Genomic DNA, 25,250 nt, shown 5'->3' with positions numbered 1-25,250 from the left:
CCAGGTGCATACCACCACCTACTGTACAAGAGACTACTCCCTACTACATGTCATTTAGCCTGTTTCTTAAATCCTACTCGTAAACACGGCTCCTTCTTCTTCTGTGGTTTAATGGCTGCGGGCCGCTGCGGGCGTGCAGACTTACTTCTGCCTACGGGTGCCGTATTCTGGTTTGCTGACTTCCGCTGTGTCCGACCCGTGCCGTATTCTGGTTTGCTGACTTCCGCTGTGTCCGACCCAACCGAGGCTACGCTAAATAGCCAAATAGAGAACGGCTTTTTTGTCGCTGCTGGGTTCAAATAAATGTGCGGATCTTCAAGGGGGGGGTGATACCAACTAGGGGCAGTTTTATTAATGGTAAAAAGTTCCACACAGCTGCTTTAACCAATGCATTGTTCAACTGGGATAAAAATAATCTCTAGATTAACTAACTTGGCCACAGGTCACTGTAGCCCCTTTTCCACGTCACAAAAAAACAGCTAACAATGGGAAAGGTTACACTTGGCATGACTGGAAACACAACTCCCAGGTGAATGTGATAAGAGAGGGCTCTGTTCAAAGTTCACAAATACAGCCACCAACACCTCTTTGGATACATACATCTCCCTCTTTACTTCGTTCCCTCTCTTCTCTCTCATTTTCTGTTATTATGTATTTCTCAGTGTTTTGTTTTTCTCTCTCCCACTCTCTCTCTAATAATCTGATAAACTTTCACTCTCCCACATTCTCTTTGTCTTTACCTCCTCTTTTTTCCCCATCACCTGCTCCAACTCTCTTTTTGTGATATCTAACTCTAAGCAAAGAAACAGTTTAAAACACCTCCCTCTCTCCCTTCACCTCCCACTGTAAACCAGATAGTTGTTAGTCACCACTCAGGAGTCTTCTCTGTGTTAGACCACAGTTTCCTCCCACACACACTGACCACACACACAGAAAGCAGCTGAGTCTGAATCTGAGCCCAAATGCAGTTGATGTAGATCTGATTGGGAAATGATTTCATACCAACAGCTGCAGACAACACTAAAACACTTTACACATATAACTTATATTACATAACTTGTATTACAACAGCAGAAGGCCAGCTCTGAAATTAATATGAACTTTGAGCAGCTTCAAATGATTTTGTGGGGTTTTGTGTTGATTTTTCTCTGTGGTCATTTTATATGCCTCCGCACCTGAAATAGTCGTGGCCTGAGGCAATATGTTTTCAGGTTGTCCGTCCCTTCCTCCCATCCTTGTGAATACAATATCTCAAGAACACCCTCAGGGGATTTCTTCAGATTTGGCACAAATGTCCACTTGGACTCAGTGCCAAGCTAATTAGTTTTGGGGGGTCAAAGGTCAAGGTCAATATGATTTGTCTGTTTCATTCTCAAGAACGCTTCAGGGGAATTTCTTGAAATTTGGCACAAACGTTCACTTGGACTCCATGATGAAGTGATTAGATTTTGGTGATCAAAGGTCAAGGTCACTGTAACCTTGCATCTGCCCTATTCCTGTGAACACAATACCTTAAGAGCACCTTAACGGAACTTCTTTAAATATGGCACAAATGTTCACTTTGACTCAACAATGAACTGATTATTTGACCTTGTCTGTGTCATTTGCGTGACCGTGATATCTCAAGAGCACCTTAAGGGAATTTCTTTGAATTTGGCACAAATGTTCACTTGGACTAACGAATAAACTGATTAGAATTTTGTGCTTAAAGATCAAGGTCACTTTGACCATGTCTGTCTCATTTTTGTGATTGCAATATCTCAAAAACGCCTTGAGGGAGTTCCTTCAAATTTGGCACAAATGTTCATTTGGACTCAACAATTAACTGATTGGATTTCATTGGTCAGAGTTCAAGGTTACTGTGACCTTGCATCTGTCTCATTCTCATAAACATGATATCTTTAGAACACCTCAAGGGATTTTTTTTATTTGACACAAACGTCCACTTGGACTGAAGAAAAAACTGATCAGACTTCTGTGGTCAAAGGTCAAGGTATGTTATTGGCCATAACTCAAGAATTTGTATGCTAGTTATGACAAAACTTCACACAAATGTCTAAAAGGATAAAATAATAAAGTGATGACATTTTTTATCCAAAAGGTCAACTTCACTGTGACATCACAATGTTCTGCATAAAACACTTTTCTGGCCATTACTCAACATCATATCTCAGGAACAGAAGAGGAGACATTTGGTCAGATACCGAATTGGTGACACTAATCTTGTCCACCTTGAAACCATGCTGATTGTATAGATCTTCTGTGCTGTCGGGTGGACAATGGGTGTGAAGCATCCATGCTTTCTCAGACATGGATGTAAACTGTAAGAGAAACATGACTGATGCGCAGAGGCATACCAACCTGGGGTGGTAATTCTAGTTTTGGCCTTGGTTTCTGTTGTTTTTGTATTAGAGTCTTTGTATTATTTTGTCAGCCTCAGAGATAATATAACAGTGAATATTATGCATGTGTTAATGATCTAATTGTGTGTTGCAGGTTCACAGAGAAAGGAAACCTGGAGGTTCTTCTGTTCACCATCCAGAGTAAGATGAGAGCCAACAACCAGAAAGTTTACACTCCCAGAGAGGGCAAACTCATCTCCGACATCAACAAGGTGACTGCACCTGCTGTGATGTCATCACGGACTAATTAGTCCTAATGAGTCTGTGATCTGCTGAATTCACCACAGAGACTTTGCTTCAGTATTTCATTTCAATTTCGGCACCTGATGGAGGATTCAGGTGCGATTTGATTCTGTGTAGCTGGTATGGTATATGTCATGTGTGGGGGTGTTTGTTTTAGGCATGGGAGCGTCTGGAGAAGGCAGAGCACGAGCGGGAGCTGGCTCTGAGGACAGAGCTGATTCGTCAGGAGAAGCTGGAGCAGCTGGCTCGACGCTTCGACCGCAAGGCCGCCATGAGGGAGACGTGGCTGAGTGAGAACCAGAGGCTGGTCTCCCAGGTAACACACTGCGGTTTCACCATATTCACGTATTTTACAAAATAATTCCAACATATAACATCATAAAGGCACAAAAATGATGCACACAGATTATGAAGTCTTGTTCACCAAGATTATTTCTAATGTATTCATAAAAGTCTTAAGTAATAGTGTGAATATTAATGTGTCCATATGTATATCTGTCCTTCCTTTTTATTCTGTGTCCTCTTCATGTCTCCTTTCCCCTCTCCTCTCCTGGTTTCCTTTCCTCTTTCCTCTCCTTGTCTCATTTCCTCCCTCCTCTTCTTGACTCCTGACCTCTGTCCTCTCCTTGTCTTCCTTACGCTCTCCTCTTCTTGTCTCCTTTCCCTTCTCCTCTCCTTGTTTCCTTTCCTCTCCTTGTCTCATTTCCTATCTCCTCTCTTTGTTTGCTTTCCTTTCCTTGTTTCCTTTCCTCTTTCCTCTCCTTGTCTCATTTCCTCTCTTCTCTTCTTATCGCTTTTCCTCTCATTGTCTTCTTACCTATTACTTTTCCTTGTGCCCTTTTTTATCTCCTTTCTTCTCCTTGTCTCACTGCTTCTCTCTGCTCAATGTTTCCTTTCCTTGTCTCCTTTCTCACTCATCTTTTTGTGTTATTTTCTTTCTCCTCTCCTTATTTTCTCTGTTCTCTGTTCTCCTTGTCCCCTGTCCTCTCTGCCATCCTTGTTTCCTTTCCTCTCTCCTCCTCCAGGATAACTTTGGTTTTGACCTCCAGGCCGTAGAAGCAGCGACTAAGAAACATGAAGCCATAGAAACAGACATCGCAGCGTACGAGGAGCGAGTTCAGGTCAGTTCTATCACCTGGATCTTTTTTTATCATTGATTTCTGACATGTTTTATAGCGTAAGAACCCAAAACAAGGCCAGATCTGTCTTTTCGCTGTCCATTCATCCCTCCCCCTCTCATCTCACTGGTGCAGGCGGTGGTTTCCGTGGCAAAGGAGCTGGAGGCGGAGAGTTACCATGACATCAAACGCATCACGGCCAGGAAGGACAACGTGATCCGGCTGTGGGAGTACCTGCTGGAGCTGCTCAAGGCCCGCAGGCAGAGACTGGAGCTGAACCTGGGCCTGCAGAGAGTCTTCCAGGAGATGCTCTACATCATGGACTGGATGGACGAGATGAAGGTACGTGTGGCGAGGGGATTAAATCTGAATGTCCTTATTTTTATTCAGGAAAAGTTCTTGTTAAGTTGTCAGAATTAAGACAACCAAACAAGAACAAAAAGTTCGGTCTCTTGTTAGATGGAGGTTGAAACTTTTTGTACCATGTAAGAGAGCGAAGACAGATGTTGGTTGTGGTACTGAAACTGAAAAACGATTGAATATTAAGACATTTCAGACACATCCTGAACCTTGAACTGTTGGAAGTCGACACTAACATGTTTATTTTTTTCTCTGAAACAGAATTAGTTGTTCAGTTGAGGTGAATTAAATTTGTTTTTAATTTTAATTGACAAAATTATCCTTCATTCTCTGAACTTTTAAGTTGTTTTTTGGGTGAGTCAACATCTGATTCATCCACGATTTACAGTCAGAGGCAGATCAAGATTAAATAGAGGCACATTGTTGTCGAAGAAAAAAGAATACAGGAATTTATTAGGTGAACATCCATGGAAGAGCTGATGAAGGATGGACTCAGTTATCCCAGAAACTGAAATGTTAACTGTTTTTTGGGAAACAGCGCCCTCTATCTGTGTCGTGCTGTAAAGCAGTGCTGCAGAGTTCCCTAAAAACCTGACCCAGTGAGCTGTAACATGCAACACTGAATCTGACACCTCAAAATTATTAGGATGTTAATTTGTTGGTTTAAAAATCCTACGTCTCCATGATCAGAGGATGTTTTGACCTTTGACCCTGACCTCTCTATGTCCCTGCAGATGCTGCTGCTCTCTCAGGATTATGGGAAACACCTGCTGGGTGTGGAGGACCTGCTGCAGAAACACGCTCTGGTGGAGGCTGACATCGCGATTCAAGCCGACAGAGTCCGAAACGTTAACAGGAACGCTCAGAAGTTCGCTGACGACATGGAGGGTGAGACAGACGGATGGATAGAAGACATTTTGGATTTTGCTCTCAGTTGTTGTTTGTTCAGACAGAAATAAATGAGCATGACAGTGATAATTCCTCCTCCTCCTCCTCAGGTTATAAGCCCTGTGATCCTCAGATCATCAGGGATCGGGTCGCTCACATGGACTTCTGCTACCAGGAGCTGAGTCAGCTGGCGGCTGAGCGGCGAGCTCGCCTCGAGGAGTCCCGCCGCCTCTGGAAGTTCTTCTGGGAAATGGCGGAAGAGGTTAATATCATAATTAATGGTTTACCAGGCAGCGATGTGTTGTGTTCTGTGGCGTTTAACCGAGGCCTGAATGTGTCTGCGGTCTGCAGGAGGGCTGGATCAGGGAGAAGGAGCAGATCCTGTCCTCTGAGGATTACGGCAAGGATCTGACGGGAGCGTTGCGTCTGCTGAGTCAGCACAAAGCCTTCGAAGACGAGATGAGCGGAAGAGCCGGCCACCTGCAGCAGACCATCAAACAGGGCGAGGAGCTGGTGGCCGACAACCACTTTGGAGCCGACAAGATTAAAGAACGCATCCAGGACATCCAGGTACGCTGCGGCCGAGCTTCTACTAGGAAGATTCAGAAAGTCTCAGAATGTCATTTTGGGCTTAAAATGTTTTTTTTTTTTTGAGTCTTAAGGAGTATTTTTAGTTTGTTACGAAAATAAGACCTTTAATCACTTCATAAGAAATGTGTCTCTTAAGTCACCTTTTTACTTTTTTTTTTACCTTTGTAATATTATGTAAGTGAGAGAGAGTCTAATGTTACAGTGGCATCTTTTCCTAACTCCTTCCTCCTTCCTCTCCTCTCTCTGTAGGAGCAGTGGGCGGCTCTGGAGCGTCTCTCTGCCGTCCGTAAAGCTCGTCTGCAGGAGGCCTGCAACCAGCACCAGTTCCAGGTTAAAACACAGACTCTTATTTTTGTAGTTTCTCATAGATAATGATTGATTTGATATTGAGCACAAACAAACACTTTTCATTTGCTGTTTCAGTGTCTTCCACCTTGTCTGAGTCAGTTCTTCCATGTTATCTAGCAGTTAGACAGACAGCAAGATTTACTGCTGTTTTTCTAAAAGATGAATTGTGCTATCTTATCACACGGCAGTAAAACATTGTGACAAGGAAACAAAAAAACAACTTTTGGCTCAGGCAACAAAAACAAATCCAGATAAGAACCTCATATGTCTGACTGCAGGATAATCTCTGACATCTGGAAAAGAAATTGAAAACACTGAGTTTTTTATTGTTATAGTGCATTTATTTTATTAAACTTTTAATTTTCTCTGATCAGGCTGATGCCGACGACATCGACACGTGGATGCTGGACGTGTTGCGGATTGTCTCCAGTGTGGACGTCGGTCACGACGAGTTCTCCACTCAGGCTCTGGTGAAGAAACACAAGGACGTGGCCGAGGAGATCGGCAGCTACCGACCCGTCATCGAGGCTCTGCACGACCAGTCTCGCACGCTGCCGCCCGAGAAGGCCGACTCTGAGGAGGTGAAGCTTTTACAGACACAGAAAACACAACACTGATCACTGCAGAGGCTCAAATATGAGCAGAAAAGAGCTTCATGTCAAATATTCAATGTATGTTTCTGGTTTGGTTTTAGTTTTTCTGCAGTCACTAATGGCGTTTGGCTGGTGTTGGTCGTTTGTTTGCAGGTTAAGAGCCGGCTGGCGGGCATCGAGGAGCGTTACAAGGAGGTGGTGGAGCTGACGCGGCTCAGGAAGCAGGCGCTGCAGGACGCTCTGGCTCTCTACAAGATGCTAAGTGAAGCCAGCGCTTGCGAGCTTTGGATCGATGAGAAGGAGCAGTGGCTCAACAGCATGGAGATCCCCGAGAAACTGGAGGACCTGGAGGTCGTCCAGCACCGGTGAGGAGCACACCAGGGAGTTTGTGTCTGTCCAGAAACATTTGTGAACCTGGAGTTTGGGTTTACTGCATGGTGCCTTTTTGGATCACTTTAAAAAAAATAGGCAGTAACAAAACAACAAAATAATATACTTTATTCATATTTTAAACATTCATTCATTCATTCATTGTTTTGAGGCTGGACAGAGTGGACAAGCACTTGGAAACCATCAAGGCTAACTGTAGTAAGCTTCCACACTGATAGGTTTTTGTTTTAAAACGGCACTTTAAAACAAAAAGATCTCCGTACACACAAGTGAAAGCCCTGAAAACACATACGCACATGACCATTCATGCACACTGGACATGCGTGTATTGGTGTAAACAGCTAGCCGATTGTCTACTCTGCCATTTGTTGCGTAGTTATAGAAAATACTGCCAAGATGGCAAAAATTAAGACCAGAAATTTCTTTGCTTGGACCGAAGACGAGGTGGAACTGTTTCTGGAAGTGAGTAAAAGGCAATCAAGGGGGGGGAAAACAGTTTGGGAGCCATTACAAAGCAAATCTGGTGACTTACTTAAGAGGTACCAGGGAGCATTATCCATCACCAGAGCAAGGCATGGCAATTAGAGTGAAGTAACATTACCCACACAAAAATGGTTGAAATCACAAACACTATGTAAGCCTATCTATGATGTTTTGACTTGACAAGCTGTGACTGATATGACCCAATCACATGGGTGTCTGCGCCGTTGTTTCTGAAAGTCTCCATTGTCTCTAATGTAGACTAAAACCCCATCCCCAGAGTTTCCAAACTAGAATGGGAACAGCAGCGTTTTTTAAAGGTCTCTCCTTTTTAGGGGTTCCCAAAAATGGTAGTGTGGACAATAGGCATAAACATTGCAATATTAAGGTGGTTTAAAACTAAAAGGTAATGGTGTGGATGTAGCCTGAGACAACTGTCAATCAAGCAAATACACACTTAAGAGTAACTTAACACCCTTTGCAAATACTTTTGCTGACGCCCAGAGGTTTGATATACAGGTGGACTCCAGGACCCTATGACATCACTGTTGTGTGTTGTTAGAGCTGAAACAGGCTTAAATCTTACAACCAGGGAGGGCAGCAAAACACAGCTTTTTCACCAGAGGCCTTAATTTCCCTAAAATTGCTGTTTTTTCCAGCCAACAGCTCAAAACCTAAAAAAGCAGCAAATTCTCACAACTCCAAAGCTCAGAGTAGGAAACATCTTTCAAGCATTAATTCATTTTTAAAACAAAGGCTGGTTATTCTTCTGATGATCAACTAACTGACTGATTTATTGTCTCAGCTTGTTTCAGTGAACTCTACCATCAAACAGTTTCAAACATAAGAGGAGCAAAATTATCTAAACATTGACGGTTGAATTTGAAAATGATCATAAGCACTGTAATTTAAATGATTTATGGTTATTAGAATGTGACGTGTGAAACCAGCAGGGTTTAATGAGAAACCAGTTTGAGTCTCGTCGGTTTGAGCCGGTTGTTTGTTTGCACGCTGCAGCAGAGTGAGAGAGTCACAGTGGGACTGTGGGAACCAGAGCAGTAAACTGTTATTTACACCAGACTGCAGGTTCCACACTGTTTAAGAGCCTGTGTGTGTGTGTGTGTGTGTGTGTGTGTGTGTGTGTGTGTGTGTGTGTGTGTGTGTGTGTGTGCATTCTGCACTGTGGTTGCACGGTTCATTCACAGGAGCCTCTGACTCTGGTTTTCAGCCACTTGTCTCTCCATATTGTTTGACCACAAAGCATCACATGGATCCATTCCCAGACACTGGTTTACTCTGTGTGTGTGTGTGTGTGTGTGTGTGTGTGTGTGTGTGTGTTACTTAACAGCAGCAGCAGCATCCAGCTGAGAACACTTTTCTCTTTTCACACTTTTTCCCCTCTTAATAGCGTCATGAAACCTGTTGAATTTATCGAGCATTTATAAAGTGCTTTGCTTCTCAACCGGCTGCATCGTTAAGGAAATTATTAGCAGATTATTCTAGTTTAATACTGAGGTATCTAAATTATGAATATGTCAGCCAGTAGATAACAGTAAACATCAGTAGAGAAAAATCAAAGATGTGTTCGAGGTCATTTAGAAACCAGAGAGCACCAACATCTTAACCTTTATACTATAAAATGCTCATATCTAATTTAAAAACTTTTATCAAAAGATTATTTGTTATGTACATTATGTATGTTGAATAATTATTATCAAATGAGACAATGTTATCAGCCTCAAATATCAAATATCTGTCAGGCTCTGGAGTTCATATTTACCTGAAACTAAATGATCTCTGAACAGTAACATGAAACCTGTTTATTCAAAGTTTTTAAACACATAAAAGGTTAGTTTTACTGTGTTTTAAGGACTTAAAGATGCTGAACATGTAATTAATTACAGCATCTCTGGTGTGAGCACAACAGTTATCCCCATCAGCTCCTTTCCCTATCCTCCTGTGACCCTGCGTCCTCCTATGAGTACATCACATTTTGGGTTTCCTGCACCTTATACTTAGACCCATTTTCCTCGTTCATGGACACTTTCATGCACCATCTGGTGGTAGTAAGATCACAATGCAGTAATTCATGTTAAAAAAAAAAGAAAAAGATGGCACCCACCTCTGCCAAGTCAATCTCCATCCGATCCGGACAGTAAAGTGGACAAGGTAGAAAACCTGATCTCATTTTATGGTTGAAACTTGCTTATTTATGATTTATAGTACCAGTAGTTTGATATTGGATACAGATTTAACCAATTTTAACAGTAACAAGCTAAGACATTGTTATCTACTCGTCCCAAATCCTTAGCAGAAATTAAAAATGTATACCAAACAAAAGCTGTGGTCTCAGGAGGATAGACTCCATGCTTTCTGTTGTAATTAAAAGGCATAAATGCTCCAAAAATATTATATATATTATATAATATATATATATATATTATATATTTAGAAAAACAGTTTATTTCTTCTCAACATAAACAGCACATCAAGTAAAGGAAACTGTCGCAGGCTTTAGGTCTTGTGTTGCTGCCAGATCCTGTCGCTTTATTGAATATTAAAAAGTCAGAATTTAAATGTTGACGTCATGATGTGTAACTTCATTATTCTGTCTGTGCAGGTTTGAGAGTTTGGAGCCAGAGATGAACAGCCAGGCATCTCGGGTTGCCGTGGTGAACCAGGTTGCCAGGCAACTGATCCACAGCGGACATCCCAGCGAGAAGGAGATCAAAGCCCAGCAGGACAAACTCAACACCAGGTAATCTAACTGGGACTAAACCAGCCCTTAACTGGGATTATCAGGTCATGTACTCAGACATTAACAGTGTCATTGAGATTGTACGGGTAAAGAAAGTGGAATTAAAGTGGAAACCAAACAGCCGCTTTAACTAGAGATAAATTCAGTTCACTTTTGCCTCAGAGGCTTTACAGCATGCGACATCCCTCTGTCCTTTAGACCCTCACAGCGGATAAGGAAAAACCTGTTATTTTAGCTTCCATCTTTATTGTTTATGTATTTAAAAAATATCCTGTATTAAAGAATAATTTAACATAATTTAGACAATTTATTTGATGTTTATTTAATTTACCCGGCGTCTTGATACAGCCATGGAGTTTGACACTTATGGCGTCTCTATCTGTCCGTCCGTCTGTCCAGGTGGAGTCAGTTCAGAGACCTGGTGGACCAGAAGAAAGACAGCCTGAGCTCGGCTCTCGGCGTCCAGAACTATCACCTGGAGTGTAACGAGACCAAATCCTGGATCAAAGAGAAAACCAAGGTACCAACAGCACAACAACAGTCTGCTCCCACAGTTTGAAATCCACCACAGCAGCAGAGGTTTTCAAACTGAGTTCAAGTGGGGACACAGAGGCAAAGACACTGCACGAGGAAAAAGAGACAGGTGCTCTCACTACAGCGTGGTTTGGTCGCTGATTTGACTGCTCACTAACACGGTCAGCCATTGCAGCTGCAGCAGTGGCCGTGACACGCAGCTCATGGAGCCAATACGGTACTAACAGTACTTGAAAACACTCAGGGACTGAGAATGGATTGCTGCCGGCTGATAGCACCATGAATTGTTACCACTATCTGCCCTGTTTCAAGGTCCGATTCACAAACAGTATTGGGTCAATGACATCACAGCACAAACACGGCCATTAAGTGTTGCAGCTGAGTGCAGTTTGCTCTTTTTGTGTCTGATTGTGATCATTCATGTGGCAAAGTATAAATAATGCCTTTGGGCCAAAAACACAGCAGGCGATACGGCGACAGAGAGAAAAAGAAAACAGCTCCTGACTGACTGACGAGGTGCAGAAGCGTTCCTCTAAACTTCATGCAAGGACTTTAAACGTGACAGAGAGAAAACATATTTAGGATTTAATATCCCAGTCTGTCAGTGCGCCCCAACTCTGTGACGGCACTTATAATGTCACTGTAGCTGCGTGTGCACTGATCTCTGTGGATTGGACTGTTTTTGCAGTGTGGCTCATTTGCATAGAGAGGAGCCAATTTCCCCCCAATTGTATGCATATTACCTCATTTAAATTCCTGCAGATACCACAGGAGCACCGAGATGCTGTTTGCTTGGCAGTGCAGTTAGGGTGCATTTTACCCTTTGTGGGTGCTTTGAGAGTCACACAGTTTCTTTTTCTCTTATTTTTGCAGGTTTAGCAGCAAAAGCTGCAAAGTCCCTCAGTGAATTTGCCCGACAGTGACAGACTGTGTCATTGTACCCCTTCTTAAAGTCATATCTCAGTCAAATCTAACCACACATGACAGGAGCCACATATTTTTAGACTCAGTGTGACCTACACTCCCAGACGATATCATTGTCTGATGTCTACGGCTAATAAACGTCCATAAACCTGTTTAGAATTTGGAGAACTTGACTGAGAATCATCATGTTTTTAAGTTTTCTTCCTCAACAAATGAACCCAGTGTTAGCTGTCTGTACATCATGGGTGCACTTTAAACAGGAGCTGCTGGTAGCTAATTTGGCAATTAATGGAGTCAGTTTACAAAATGGTTAAAGAGAGAGCTGAACTGGAGGGAGAAGCTTTTGATTTACTGGTCCGCCTACCTCCTGACCCTCACCTATGGTCATGAGCTCTCGGTAGTGACCGAGAGAATGAGGTTGCTTGGAGTAGAGCTGCTGCTCCTTCGTGTCAAAAGGGGTCAGTTGAGGTGGTTCGCGCATCTGATCAGGATGCCTTCTGGGCGCCTCCCGCTGGAGGTGTTGCGAGCACGTCCCACTGGTAGGAGGCCCCGGGGCAGACCCCAGATAAGCAGATGAACATGGAAATGGATTGGAAAAGTTTCCAAAATATAGCTGAATTCAGGTAAAAAAAAAAAAAAAAACAGGATCTATACTTCCTTAACACAGAGCATTATAATCCCCTGAACAGTAGTAAGACAAATAATAATAATAGGACTCCTTTATTACTAACTATTTGGTCTTTTGTGAGTATATTTTTTAAGGCTAAGAATGTCTCATCTGCAGGGTTCTTGACTTGTGACTTATTCAAACTCTCGTCTAACTCACCCGTCCCTTTCTACTCGTCCTCCTGCAGGTGATCGAGTCGACCCAGGAGCTGGGGAACGACCTGGCCGGAGTCATGGCTCTGCAGAGGAAGCTGACAGGAATGGAGCGCGACCTGGCCGCCATCGGAGACAAGTTGGGAGACCTGGGGAAAGAGGCTGAGCGCTTGGCCACCGAACACCCGGACCAGTCTGAGGCCATCAAGGGACGTCTGGCTGAGATTACGACCGTCTGGGACGAGATGAAGGTAAGAGAATATCTGTCACATGAAACGATCAGGAGCTCCTAATATCTGACCTTAAAACTGTTTGAAACCATCAACAGTAAATTAAGAAAAATCTTCTAACCAAGGTCTTAACACCTACGATCGCCAGTGACCCCTCTGTTGTCTGTTTCCAGGATACCATGAAGAACCGAGAGGAGTCCCTGGGCGAGGCCAGCAAGCTGCAGCAGTTCCTGCGCGACCTGGACGACTTCCAGTCGTGGCTGTCACGGACGCAGACGGCCATTGCCTCCGAGGACATGCCCAACACGCTGGCCGAGGCCGAGAAGCTGCTGGCCCAGCACGAAAACATCAAGAACGAGATCCGCAACTACGAAGAGGACTACCAGAAGATGCGGGACATGGGCGAGATGGTGACGCAGGGTCAGACGGACGCGCAGTACATGTTCCTACGACAGCGGCTGCAGGCGCTCGACACCGGCTGGAACGAGCTGCACAAGATGTGGGAGAACCGGCAGAACCTGCTGTCCCAGTCCCACGCTTACCAGCTGTTCCTCAGGGACACCAAGCAGGCCGAGGCCTTCCTCAACAACCAGGTAAACCTGTGATGTCATCACACCTTTGCTCTGAGCTCCATACTGTGAAAAACACGCCTGTAGTGTTTGAGTTTTTCTTCCAAAGCACATTTACAATCCTGCAGTTTGGTTTCCTGCTTTGTCTGTAACATTTGTCAGTTATCAAGAGCCAGAAAATCCCAGTTTGGGTAAAATGGGATGAAACCTGTCAAGCTGAAGTGAGGCAAGCAGCAGCTTCCACACTGAGGCGGGATGGACTTAAAAAACTGTCAATGATCCCACACTCTTTTTAATGAAAAGGATGTGCATGTAAACGTCACTGACACACTGGCTGCTGAGATTTTAAAATATCTTGCCTCCTCTCAGACTGTGTTCTGCTGTAGGCGCAGTACATTTCACTGTAGTGTGAGTTTGGATTTCAAGTGTTTTGACCACAAAGTGAACTTTCTTCTTATTGTCATACTGACACACACACAAACACACACACTGTGATGAGCAGATAAATCTCTGACTGGGCGTCCGTCCAGTCCAGCATTGTGTGGTCGACCAGATCTCACACATACTGCTCATGTGACAGGCTGTCCAGGGTGTTCACCAGCTCTCACCCAGTGCATGCTGGGATAGGCTGTGACCCCACCTGACCCTGCACAGGATAAGCAGCTAAAAAAAAATGGATAGAAGTAGAACTGGAACAATTAGTTGATTAATTGATGTACTGTAGAGGATTTCCTGTTTTTCTTTCTTACGTAATTGTTGACTGAATGTCTTCGTGGTTTGAACTGTTGGTCAGAATGAAACCCCCCCCCCACAATATTTAACATCACGGTGGATATTTTTCAGATGAGTTTCTGTAGTTTTCTTCTCATATTTTCATCCACCTGGACTGGAGCTGTCTTTTTGCTATGAAAAGGTCAGAGGCTGCCACCAAGTGGTAGAAATCCTTCATTACAGCAACATGTTTAATTATTTTCTGCATTTTTTATATCATATTATCAGATAAAAAAACAAGAGTCTGTTAGTGATGAACAGGACACATATACAACATAAAGGACCTCAATTTAAATGCACACATACGCTCAAATTACACCAAATGTATTTAATTTTTACCTCTCGCTCTCTCTCAGTCTCCAAGTTTCAATATTGATTTATTTAGTGCAGATATTTTCACTCTGACCATCTACTCTGCCATAAAGCAGCTGAACATCAGCTCTAAACATTAACATGTCCTCTGTGTCTGTCTGTGTGTCAGGAGTACGTCCTGGCTCACACTGAGATGCCCACCACTCTGGAGGGAGCCGAGGCTGCCATCAAGAAGCAGGAGGACTTCATGACCACCATGGACGCCAACGAGGAGAAGATCAGCGGCGTGGTGGACACCGGACGCCGCCTGGTTACCGACGGCAACATTAACGCCGAGCGCATCCAGGAGAAGGTGGACTCCATCGATCAGAGGTGACCAAGATTCTGATAGTTTGTCAGTTCATGTGTGAGAAAACAGTGAATGACCATTTTATTTAAAATCATAATTAAGTCTTTCAACACCAGAATCCTCAAAGATTTACCTGATTTTCTTTGTTTCACATGGCAGGTGTTGGGTTTTATGGGTTTTATGACGTCTTGTCAGACAAATTAAACAATTTAAGAAGTGAGTTTGTGTTCTGATAACTTATTGTAGGCATTTACTGGAATGAAATAAGGTGCCAGCTGCTTTAAAGGCCACAAAACCTGGTTTGACACTGTTACAGTTGAGTCCCTGGAATTCAAAGTCAGAAACACCCTCTTGTCCCTCATTAATTACCTTCTCCTAACCTCTCTGCCCCTGATCAGCTGCTCACTGACTTAGAAGTATCTTTTATTATTTCTGCAAGTACAAAAACAGGTGTGGGGACAGTTAAAAACAAGACTTACATATATCATAAATGTAATGATTTTTGTTCCACAGACATAAGAAGAACCGAGCGGCTGCCAGCGACCTGCTGACGAGGCTGAAGGACAACAGAGACCTGCAGAAGTTCCTGCAGGACTGCCAGGAGGTGAACACACATACTTAAAATAAGCTCAGAGTGCCTGGTGTTACTCAGTGGAAAGTCATCGAATCAGGAATTGTAGCTGTTTGTTGTTCTCAGTTGAGGTCATTTGCTGTCTGTGTGTCTTCAGCTGTCTCTGTGGATCAACGAGAAGATGCTGACGGCTCAGGACATGTCGTACGACGAGGCCAGGAACCTCCACAGCAAGTGGCTCAAACACCAGGCCTTCATGGCCGAGCTGCAGTCCAACAAGGAGTGGCTGGATAAGATCGACAAGGTGGGACGACAGGAGAGGAGGAAAAGATAGATTCCTTTTCACAGCACATTGATCAGGGTCACTTTAAGGATTTGACAGAGTTCTGTTTACACTGTAACAAATCAAAGATGTCATCTGACATGAGCTATTGATTCTAAATAAGTTAATTACAAAGTGACACAGGTGACCATCTTCCTACAAAAGCAGCCCAACAGAGCTGTCTGCAGGAGCGTCTTTTATTGCCAATAAATCCCCAAAATCTCGTCCCAAGCTGCCTCAGAGTTTATGGTTGCACCAATATATCTAAAGTAAAATCTTCATCCATGATTAAATACAGAGTTTTCTCCAATACAACTTGTCGTGTTTGATATCTTTGAAAGTTTCAGGGCTTCACTCGAATTTGAAATAAAGTATAGTGTGTTTGATCGAAGCTTGATCGACCTCACAGCATGAGTCTGTAACGATGGAACTGCCAAACAGTCTTTGAGGTTGAAGAAGTTCATGTGATCAACAAACCTGATCTGAAAAAAGCGCAGATTGAGCTGAGTGTTTAAAACCAACTCTGTCTTTCAGGACGGGAAGGCGCTGATGGCTGAGAAGCCGGAGACAGAGGCCATGGTCAAAGAGAAGCTGGCGTCTCTGAAGACGATGTGGGAGGACCTCGAGTCAACCACGCAGACGAAAGCCAAGTGTCTGTTTGACGCCAACAAGGCGGAGCTGTTCACTCAGAGCTGCGCCGACCTCGACAAGTGGCTGGCCGGCCTGGACGGACAGCTGCAGTCCGACGACTATGGCAAAGATCTCACCTCTGTCAACATCCTGCTCAAGAAACAGCAGGTGAGGAGGTCGAACTGGCCTGAGTGTTAAACTTCTGTGGTACTTAACAGGAATTATCAACATTAGGAAGGCAATAGTGAGGATGTTTGTGCTCCATTTTTTGTCTATTTAGTCAGTATAACTAACTGTACTGACTGTAAGTGTTCATGTGTCCCTGGAAACAAACTTTAAACTTCCTGTAACATGTCTCAGTTTGACAGCAGTTTCTCTTCCACTAAGATTCAGAGTGAAGCTGATAACCAGGAACTGAACTTTTTTTGTACCATTAAAATATGTGTCAAAAACACAAGACACAGGAGACGGTGAAAGTGTTGGCATGAGCTGATTTTCTCAAGTCTATAGTTCCTGTTTTTGGTCGTTCTTCTTTTACTTTCAAAATGCAGGTAAAAAAATCTCTTAATGTTTAAGACCAAATACCTGCAGAACTAATGCTTTGGCTTTCTTTTTATCACCAACTTTTAGATGTTAACAACAATATACCTGCTAAACATTAGCATGTTAGCATCGTCTTCGTGAGCGTGTTAGCTAGGGATGCACGATAATATCGGTACATCATCTGTATCGGCTTTAAAATGAGCTATCAGAATTAGCTGACATGCTTTTTCTCATTTTGCATAATGAATGAATATCACATACATTGAAAAGCATTTTGTCATGTCTCCATCTGCTGGTGGGCCGTCATGGTCAGAGTATGCATGTATAATATGATGTTAATTCCACAACAGAAGAGACTTGATGATCACTAAAATTAGGTCTGGAAAAAAGGGGATATATCGATATTGGTACCAGGTATTGGCCAAATAAGTTGTTATATATCAGCATGTCAGATATTGGCAAAAAATCCAATATCATGCATCCCTAGTGTTAGCATGTTGATGTTGGCCTTTAGCAGAAAGCACCACTGTGTCAAAGTACTTACCAATTTTTTTTTAGATAAATAAAGATATGAATTATAAATACTACAACATAATACAAAACCACAGCGCTGAGCAACTGTCGCTGCTACTTTCAGACCGACGCGGGTGGGTGACTTTGACCAACACAAATCTGATCTAGAGTCAGAACGCCGCAGTTTTTTTCTGCTATTCAAAGGGCACATTATTCATATAGTGAGACGCGCCTACAGCAGGGTCACATGCGTACACTCTGCTTGTTACACACACAGAGATGCATGGATGGGTTGCAGGTGGGTGAAATGACGCATCATCAATGAGGAAATATTAATTCCATTCTCTAAAATGTGAACGTAGCAGAGATCAGAGTGGAGCTGCTCTCCGACTCCCGTTAAGAGAGACACTGGGCACATTTACACTCAAGGAGCAGCGTAACTTCATTGACTGTTTCAGAAGCTGACAGTTTAGTTCTGTTTCCTCTGTCAACTGACAAAAATAAATGTTGCATAGTATTTGCTGCAGTGACGTCACTGCTCTTACTGCGTTACTCTCAGCAGGAAACCACTCGATTCTCCAATTTCAGAATCCTTCATGTAAATAGCAGTGTGCCAGCTGCAGGTGCACCTGTTTTTTAAAGGGAATGGGATGTGACACTCTGATTAGTTGAATTCATGTTACACCCAAAACACACCTGCTATGAATAAAGAGACTGATTAAACTCCTGTGCTCCTTGCGCATCACTCTGAGCCCAGATAATGCACCGTTGAACTAGCAAAATGGCGTTAGACACGCCTGAAATGCATTTGTGCCATTCACTTTAAACCATGCGCTATAGTTAGAATAAAGCCCACTGTCCTTTGCACACTTCCTCCTTCACTTTAAGCCCCAAACAATCCTCAGAAATCACATAACTGGTCTGAGGTATTAGCAAAGACCCAGAGGTATTATTTAATTCCACCCAGGCACGTAACTCTAAATAGACTTTTTTTATCATAGTAACGGACAGTGTTTGATTGAATATGAATGCGTTGCTGCTGTCTGACCTATTTTTGCAAAACAGTTTCACAATGCAGAGAAATGTGATCCAAGCTCTTGAATTCCTGAAAGGAACCTCTTCAGTAATTTCTCCGTTTTTACAGTCATGAAAGGAGAGTTGCTTTTCTTACCACGCTTTACATAATCCGTCCACTGGTGCTCACACACTCGCTCTCACACTCCACTCACACAGCAGTTATGTAATCTTTCATTTGATGTGTTACGAGCCTGCACCCAGTCTGAGAAATGCTCGGTGTGTGTGTGTGTTCTTGTGTGTGTGTCCACCAGTAACAGAGAGTGTGAAGCCGTCTGAAGGATGATGTTGGTATTTTCAGTCTATTAGAGCAGCTTCAATTCTCTTATCAGCCGCCTTTTCTTTAGATCTGCGCTGTAATCTGTGTGTGTGTGTGTGTGTGTAGTGATGTGTTAGAGGGAGATTATTAGCAGAGTGTTTGATCTGTTGTACAGTGAGAGCGAGGAGAGAAAAGATCCCTCTCCTCCTCCTCCTCCTCGTCTTCCTCTCTGCTCTCATTTGAACCCAGACTCCACCTTTTTTTGTGTTTTTACTCTCCCGTGAAGCCGTCTGTTATTACACCGTCTGGCTGCTGAAAGATGAGCATCACTTTGATTTGATTTTAGAGCTTTTCGGTTTTGATACCAGTGAAGTATTTCCGGGAGGCTAACACAGATCTCAAGAAGAAGAGAAGATGAGATGAGGCCTCTGAAGCATCTTTAATCTTTGTAACAGCTGTTTTTCTCCTATTTTTTTTTTTTTAACTTTCTATTTTATTTATTTTTGTTTGACTCTTCTGTAAAAGTTTTTTTTTTTCATTTTGTATATTTAATTTTTAATTTTATTTAACTTTTGCTTTCATTGATTTCAGTTGTTGTTGGGGTTTTTTTTGTTTGTTTTTTTACTATTGCAATTTTTCTTTAAAATAATTGTCACCAAAATGTATTTGTAGGTATTTATTTTCTTCTTTATTTTATTTTATTATTATTTTTTATTTATTGTATTTTATTTTTTTATTTTAAAGTTTTTTGTTTTTGCTTTCGGCTGCATCACTTGGTATTCTCCAGCAGATTTATCTTGCTCAGTTGTAAGATATTGGCCACTGAGGAAGACCATGAGCTGTGGTTGAGAGCTCTGGAAATAGCTTAGTAAATGGACTTTGAGAAAAGATGTAAAAATGGCTTTGTCTTAAATTCCATTTTACATTGTAGTGCACTGATATTTTGCATTATTGTTTTTAAATATTTTTGTTTTTGATTTACACTCTTTTGTATTTTGTATGAACTTACACAATTTAATTTACACTTCTTAACATTTTTTCAGACTTAATTTCTGTGTGATTTTACCTCACATGTATCAGTACCTGTTTGACTTCTCCTTGTCTGACCTGTGACCCATTCTCCCGCAGATCCTGGAGAGCCAGGTGGAGGTGCGTCAGAAGGAGGTGGGGGAGCTGCAGAGCCAGTCGCAGGCCCTCAGTCAGGAGGGAAAAGGCTCGGAGGAGGTGGACGGCCAGAGGATCGGCGTGGAGAACAAGTTCCACGCCCTCCAGGCACCACTGAAGAAGAGACGAGAAAACCTCATGGCCTCCCGCGAGATCCACCAGTTCAACAGGGACGTGGAGGACGAGATCGTAAGTGGAGCGTCTTTGACCCTTGACCCTGCAGATACAGGAAGTAAATGTATTATACTGTTGAACTCAGTGTGATCAGAGCTGGGTGACGGTCAGGTAAATGCAGATCATCTGCATGTTTCACAGAAATGGGACTGGAAACGGACACTGATTTTAGAAGTGTTAATAGGGGAGGTAGATATATTTTGTAGTAGTGGTGGTAGTTGTAGAATTAGCTCTGGTATTAGCAGTGAAAGTATTATTAGTAACTGCTGCAACTATTATCGCAGTAGTAGTAATGAAGTCGTTATAGTAAAAGTTGGAGCATCATTTGCAGTACAACAGGATCAGAAGTAGTAGTAGGAACAGTTGTCGTAGAAGCAGCAGTATTAGCACCAGCTTCAGGGAGAACTACTCGCAATATTCAAAGCTTCGCCGGGGGGCAACACAAGCTGTCATGCTTTCTTCAGACTTGTGGTTATTATTTATTTCCTTTGCTGTTATTTCAAAGTCTAAAGAGAGACGAGGACATGAATCGGACTTTGAGTAATTCTGTTTTACCTGATTTGAGGTACAGTGAAGCATTAAGGCCACAGCAAGTTTAATTTTCAAGATAGAAAGGTCGTCTTGGGCTCAAATTGAAGTTTATGAACTTGAGAAGTTTACTAGACACATGAGAAGGTGGCATTTAGCATAAAGTGCTGAAAAACTCATTCATTCTACTCATTTTAGATGATAATTTGGTAAGTGGACGGTGTTTTTCTGGGGATGTCACAGGCAACATTTTAAAGTAAAATGGCAGCAAGCCCCAGCATTTTATTTTTGCTATTTTCCCCAAAGTTTCAGAATACTCCATGTCGGATTTCAAACTTGTATGACTTGCATTTACATTGCATGTTGTCGCCGGGAACATGTAAAACAAACCCTGGGTTTTGGCCTCGTGAGACCAAACAGCCCCAAGTTGAGGATGCTCGTTTCAAACTTGTGATGGCCCAAGTTATAAACTAACAGGACATAATAGTGTAAAAAAGGTAGCAGAGAACATCCTGACGGCTGGTCCTGGCTCCTGGACTAAAATATATATGTGTAAAAAAAAAAAAGCAAAGCATTCGAATACTGATATGGACATCAGTTGCCGTGGTGATGATACATGCTTAAAGCTTCAAAGCATTCAGGGACAGCCCTAGTAGTCAGCAGTGGTATAACTAGCGACAGGAGTTGTAGTAGCAGTAGTGGTGGCAATACTGGTGTCAGCAGTGAAAGTAGTACACACAGTAATTGCAACTGTTACCGCAGTGTTTGCATCATTAGTTTTTGTGTCAATTTTAGCAACAGTAGTGAGGTTACAACTCACTGGAGCTGTAGTAGTTGTAGTAGCAATATTATGATGGATAGAAGTGCTAATAGCATTAGTAGAATGAGCAGTAGTAACAATAATGTGAAATTCTTTCTCATCAGAAGCAGCACTGATAAAAAAACGGTGTCAGGGTGATTTGCAGCAGCAGCAGCAGCAGCAGCAGTAGTAGTAGTAGCAGTAGTAGTAGTGGTGGTGGTGGTGGTAGTAGCAGTAATAAGAGTAGTAATGATGGGAGTGTTGGTAGCGAAGTTCTTCTCATTAGAAGCAGCATTTAGGAAAATGGGTCACAGTGTTCATATCAAAACCGCACTGCACCACAAATTATAATGATGTGTGTGTGTCTGTGTGTGTGTGTCTTCAGCTGTGGGTCGAGGAGAGGATGCCTCTGGCCACATCGACCGACCATGGACACAACCTGCAGACTGTACAGATGCTCATCAAGAAGAACCAGGTACACACACACCTTTACGGATATATGAAAGTAACTAACTGCTGAAAATGATCTAAATCCATTATCTTGACCTCTGACCCTCACAGACCCTGCAGAAGGAGATCCAGGGTCACCAGCCGCGCTACGACGACATCTTCGAACGCAGCCAGCACGTCCTGAGGAAAGACAGCCCGACGGCCGAGTTCATTCGCCAGCGCCTCGCCGAGCTCCAGTCGCTATGGGATCAGATCAAGAAGGAGACGGAGAAGCGTCACACCCGCCTCAACGAGGCCCACAAGGCCCAGCAGTACTACTTCGACGCTGCAGAGGCTGAGGCCTGGATGAGCGAACAGGAACTCTACATGATGTCAGAGGAGAAGGCCAAGGTGAGAGCAGGGGTCGGGGGTCAGGGGTCAGGGGTTAGCATGAGGAGGGGAAACAGCAGTGGGGCAAGGCTATTCAAGAGAAGGCTGAGACACGGAGTCAAACATGGGGGGATTGCACATGCGCAGTAACATCTGGTCGGCACTTATCCAGAATCACCCTCCAGAATCGCAGCTCAAGTTACATTGCGCATGTGCAATCCCCCCATGTTTGACTCCGTGTCTCAGCCTTCTATTGAATAGCCTTGCAGTGGGGGAGGAAGTTAGCCTTTAGCTCTATTGTTTAATAAAATAAAATAAAAATAAATTAAATTAATTTAAGGAAAGTTTTAGAAGTAAAAGTACTCACTGCAGAAAATCCTCAAAATAATTAAAAATAAATTTAAATAATTAAAAGCAAAAAGCAGCAAATCTTCACATTTGAGAAGCTGGAACCATAGACGGTATGAAGATGGACGACGTGACAGCTCCCCAAAGTGAAGCCAAAACATCTCGATCACTGGCTGCAGTGTGGGTCATAAACCCCGCCCCCTCTATGTTAGCAGATTGGACATGAGCTTAACTTTCATTCACTCCTTCATCCTGATAGGGGTCCCAGCTGACATTGGGTGAGAGGACAGGTCACCAGACTATCACAAAGCTGACACATAGAGACAGACAACCATTCACACTCACATTCACACCTACGGACAATTTAGAGTCACCAATTGACCTGCATGTCTTTGGACTGTGGGAGGAAGCTGGAGTACCTGGAGGAAACCCACGCTGACACTGGTAGAACATGCACATCATGATTGACAGCTGTGTGTGTCAATCGGTGTACTCACAATTGAGTCTGGTGGGTGTATGGGTGGACCTCGATACTGTGGCTCCACTTCCTGATCATTACTGCCCACATCCAGGGTGTTTTGGCTTCATTTTTGCACAGTGGAAGGAAGTGGAGGCGCGTAGTGCATCTTTATATACAGTCTGTGGCTGAATGAAACTAAAATGTTCTTGCATGAACAATAGCTTAAACAAGTAACAAAATAGTTGCCAGTTCATTACTGTCAACCCGCAAATTGATTCGGCTGTACATGTATAAACTGTTGATGTGTTGACTTTGCATCATTTCATCATATTTATTAAAATCCCAGATGATATTTTTCATTCCTTCTTACATTTAATGTGCTTAAGATAATAATTTTTATGTACGGTTAACTGACTTTAGCCAGTCTTTCGTCTTAAATGTCCTCAAACAGCCACCGTACAGAGGATAAAGGATATTTACTGTAACAACGTGACTTTCCTGAGAACAGAAAAGTTGATTCTCCATCTCATTCATCAGATGAGTGTTAATGAATGTCACAGCCTCACTCACAGGACCGTAATGAAGTCTCGTTAGCTGATTAAAGTTGATGAGCTTCGGGTCAAACAGAGTCTCACAGATTAAAAGTATTATTCATCACACACGCCACAGTGTTGTATTCAGGATGGTTTCTGTGCTCTGGGGCTCAGGGACTTCCTGTTTCTCTGCTTTAGTTTTAGTCCACCTGCCAGTTCCTCAGTTTGTGGGTTTCTATTGGTTTGGTCAGTCGGTGTTGGTGTCAGGCTGTTTCTGCCGGTCAGTATGCTTCTAAGAAATACTCTGATTTATAACTGACAGGAAAGGTTCTCACTCTGAGTACAGGTGATGGTTTTAGTCATATTGAATTTGATCTGAGAGGTTTTTGTATTCATGATGTTACATGCATGTACCGTAGGGATTATCTCTTTCAGTTTTTAAAGGTCAAACCTTTCGTTGTAGTATTTAACAAATGACAGTCTGTGAATCAGCTCTCTGCTGAGGTTTGAACTTATCGGTTAAGTTGGTAAATTAGTCGTTGAGTTTCACAGCTCCAGAGTAACTCTTTTAGTACGAGCACTGAAGCTCCTAACTGAAAAATTTCTCTCTTCGTCTTATCTTGTTTCTCCATCTCTGCTTTTTATTTTTCTAACTCTCTCCAGCTCTCATTTTTCTCCTTTTACTTTTTCTTTCCACTTCCCTTCCTCTTCAGTGTTTTCTCTGCGGCGATTCTTTCTTCCTCTGTTGAATTCAACGTGACAACAGAATAACAAGAGAAACTGTGTGTGTGTGTGTGTGTGTGTGTGTGTGTGTGTGTGTGTGTGTGTCTCTCTCAGGACGAGCAGAGTTCGGTGGCCATGCTGAAGAAGCACCAGATCCTGGAGCAGGCGGTGGAGGATTACGCCGACACCGTCCACCAGCTCTCCAGCACCAGCCGGGGCCTGGTGGCCGCCGAACACCCCGACAGGTGAGGAGGGAGGGCGGGGGGAATATCAGGTCAGAGGTCAAGGGTTACATGTAACGAAGAGAGGGGGGAAATGAGGAGTGAAGCAAAGTAAAGAAAATAAGGCTAAAGTGAGAGGATAAGAAATGAAAGGGTGAAGAGAAGGAGGTGTATATGAATGAAAGGAAACCAAAGTATGAGTGGATAGGGAAGGAAGGAAACAAGAAGGAACAAAGGAAGACTGCAGGGAGGGAGAACAAAGACAGAAATAAACAACAAATCCTAATTTTCTCTCCTCCTCCTCGTCATCATGCAGTGAGCGTATCGGCATGCGTCAGTCTCAGGTGGACAAGCTGTACGCCGGGCTCAAGGACTTGTCAGAGGAGCGTCGGGGGAAACTGGATGAGCGATTCCGTCTCTTCCAGCTGAACCGGGAGGTGGATGACCTGGAGCAGTGGATCGCAGAGAGGGAGGTGGTGGCCGGATCTCACGAGCTGGGACAGGATTACGAGCACGTCACCGTTAGTACAACACATGTTTCATTACATTCTCATAACCCTTATCAGTGTTGAAAACTGTAAGTTGTTTTTAGGACAGTTTGTTTATCAGAGAGTAGAGACAAGTTACTTTCTCCTCTGTAAAACGTTCCATTTAGTTACATAATGTATTTCAGTATCATTTAAAATTTGTGATTTAGATTCTAGAAATCATGACCCGGTTACTCAAGATAATCCACAGACCTTGTTTTGAGCAGCATCATGTAGGAAGTATTTTCTTTCTCCTGCACTACACCCACCAACTGTATCACCATGCAAAAGGAAGTGAGCATCTACTGCTAGCTCACCTAGCACCACTGAGCTAGCTAATGTTGTTTGTTTTTTGGTTTTAAT

The 25,250-nt window shown here is 43.1% G+C and overlaps 1 protein-coding gene across 2 annotated transcripts in view; it reads left to right on the top strand.

Annotated features, from left to right (window-relative positions):
- The window catches only part of LOC126407261 (spectrin beta chain, non-erythrocytic 1), a 164,646-nt gene that overhangs the window by 114,962 nt on the left and 24,434 nt on the right, over positions 1 to 25,250 (top strand). For both annotated transcript variants that reach the window (XM_050072025.1, XM_050072024.1), the window contains 23 exons: positions 2,497 to 2,614; positions 2,803 to 2,961; positions 3,671 to 3,766; positions 3,899 to 4,105; positions 4,858 to 5,011; positions 5,122 to 5,273; positions 5,363 to 5,581; positions 5,852 to 5,932; positions 6,325 to 6,531; positions 6,697 to 6,908; positions 10,034 to 10,171; positions 10,571 to 10,691; positions 12,484 to 12,699; positions 12,852 to 13,271; positions 14,500 to 14,702; positions 15,193 to 15,283; positions 15,408 to 15,554; positions 16,107 to 16,370; positions 19,720 to 19,944; positions 21,642 to 21,731; positions 21,818 to 22,096; positions 24,254 to 24,384; positions 24,677 to 24,881. In XM_050072025.1, the coding sequence (XP_049927982.1) occupies positions 2,497 to 2,614; positions 2,803 to 2,961; positions 3,671 to 3,766; positions 3,899 to 4,105; positions 4,858 to 5,011; positions 5,122 to 5,273; positions 5,363 to 5,581; positions 5,852 to 5,932; positions 6,325 to 6,531; positions 6,697 to 6,908; positions 10,034 to 10,171; positions 10,571 to 10,691; positions 12,484 to 12,699; positions 12,852 to 13,271; positions 14,500 to 14,702; positions 15,193 to 15,283; positions 15,408 to 15,554; positions 16,107 to 16,370; positions 19,720 to 19,944; positions 21,642 to 21,731; positions 21,818 to 22,096; positions 24,254 to 24,384; positions 24,677 to 24,881 (4,135 nt within the window). The remainder of the gene's footprint in view (positions 1 to 2,496; positions 2,615 to 2,802; positions 2,962 to 3,670; positions 3,767 to 3,898; positions 4,106 to 4,857; positions 5,012 to 5,121; positions 5,274 to 5,362; positions 5,582 to 5,851; positions 5,933 to 6,324; positions 6,532 to 6,696; positions 6,909 to 10,033; positions 10,172 to 10,570; positions 10,692 to 12,483; positions 12,700 to 12,851; positions 13,272 to 14,499; positions 14,703 to 15,192; positions 15,284 to 15,407; positions 15,555 to 16,106; positions 16,371 to 19,719; positions 19,945 to 21,641; positions 21,732 to 21,817; positions 22,097 to 24,253; positions 24,385 to 24,676; positions 24,882 to 25,250) is intronic.

The sequence above is a fragment of the Epinephelus moara genome, chromosome 19 (genome assembly GCF_006386435.1).
Source record: "Epinephelus moara isolate mb chromosome 19, YSFRI_EMoa_1.0, whole genome shotgun sequence".
NCBI classification, from domain to species: domain Eukaryota; kingdom Metazoa; phylum Chordata; class Actinopteri; order Perciformes; family Serranidae; genus Epinephelus; species Epinephelus moara.
Note: the sequence above shows the minus strand (reverse complement) of the source record. Positions and strands in the feature narration are given on the sequence as shown.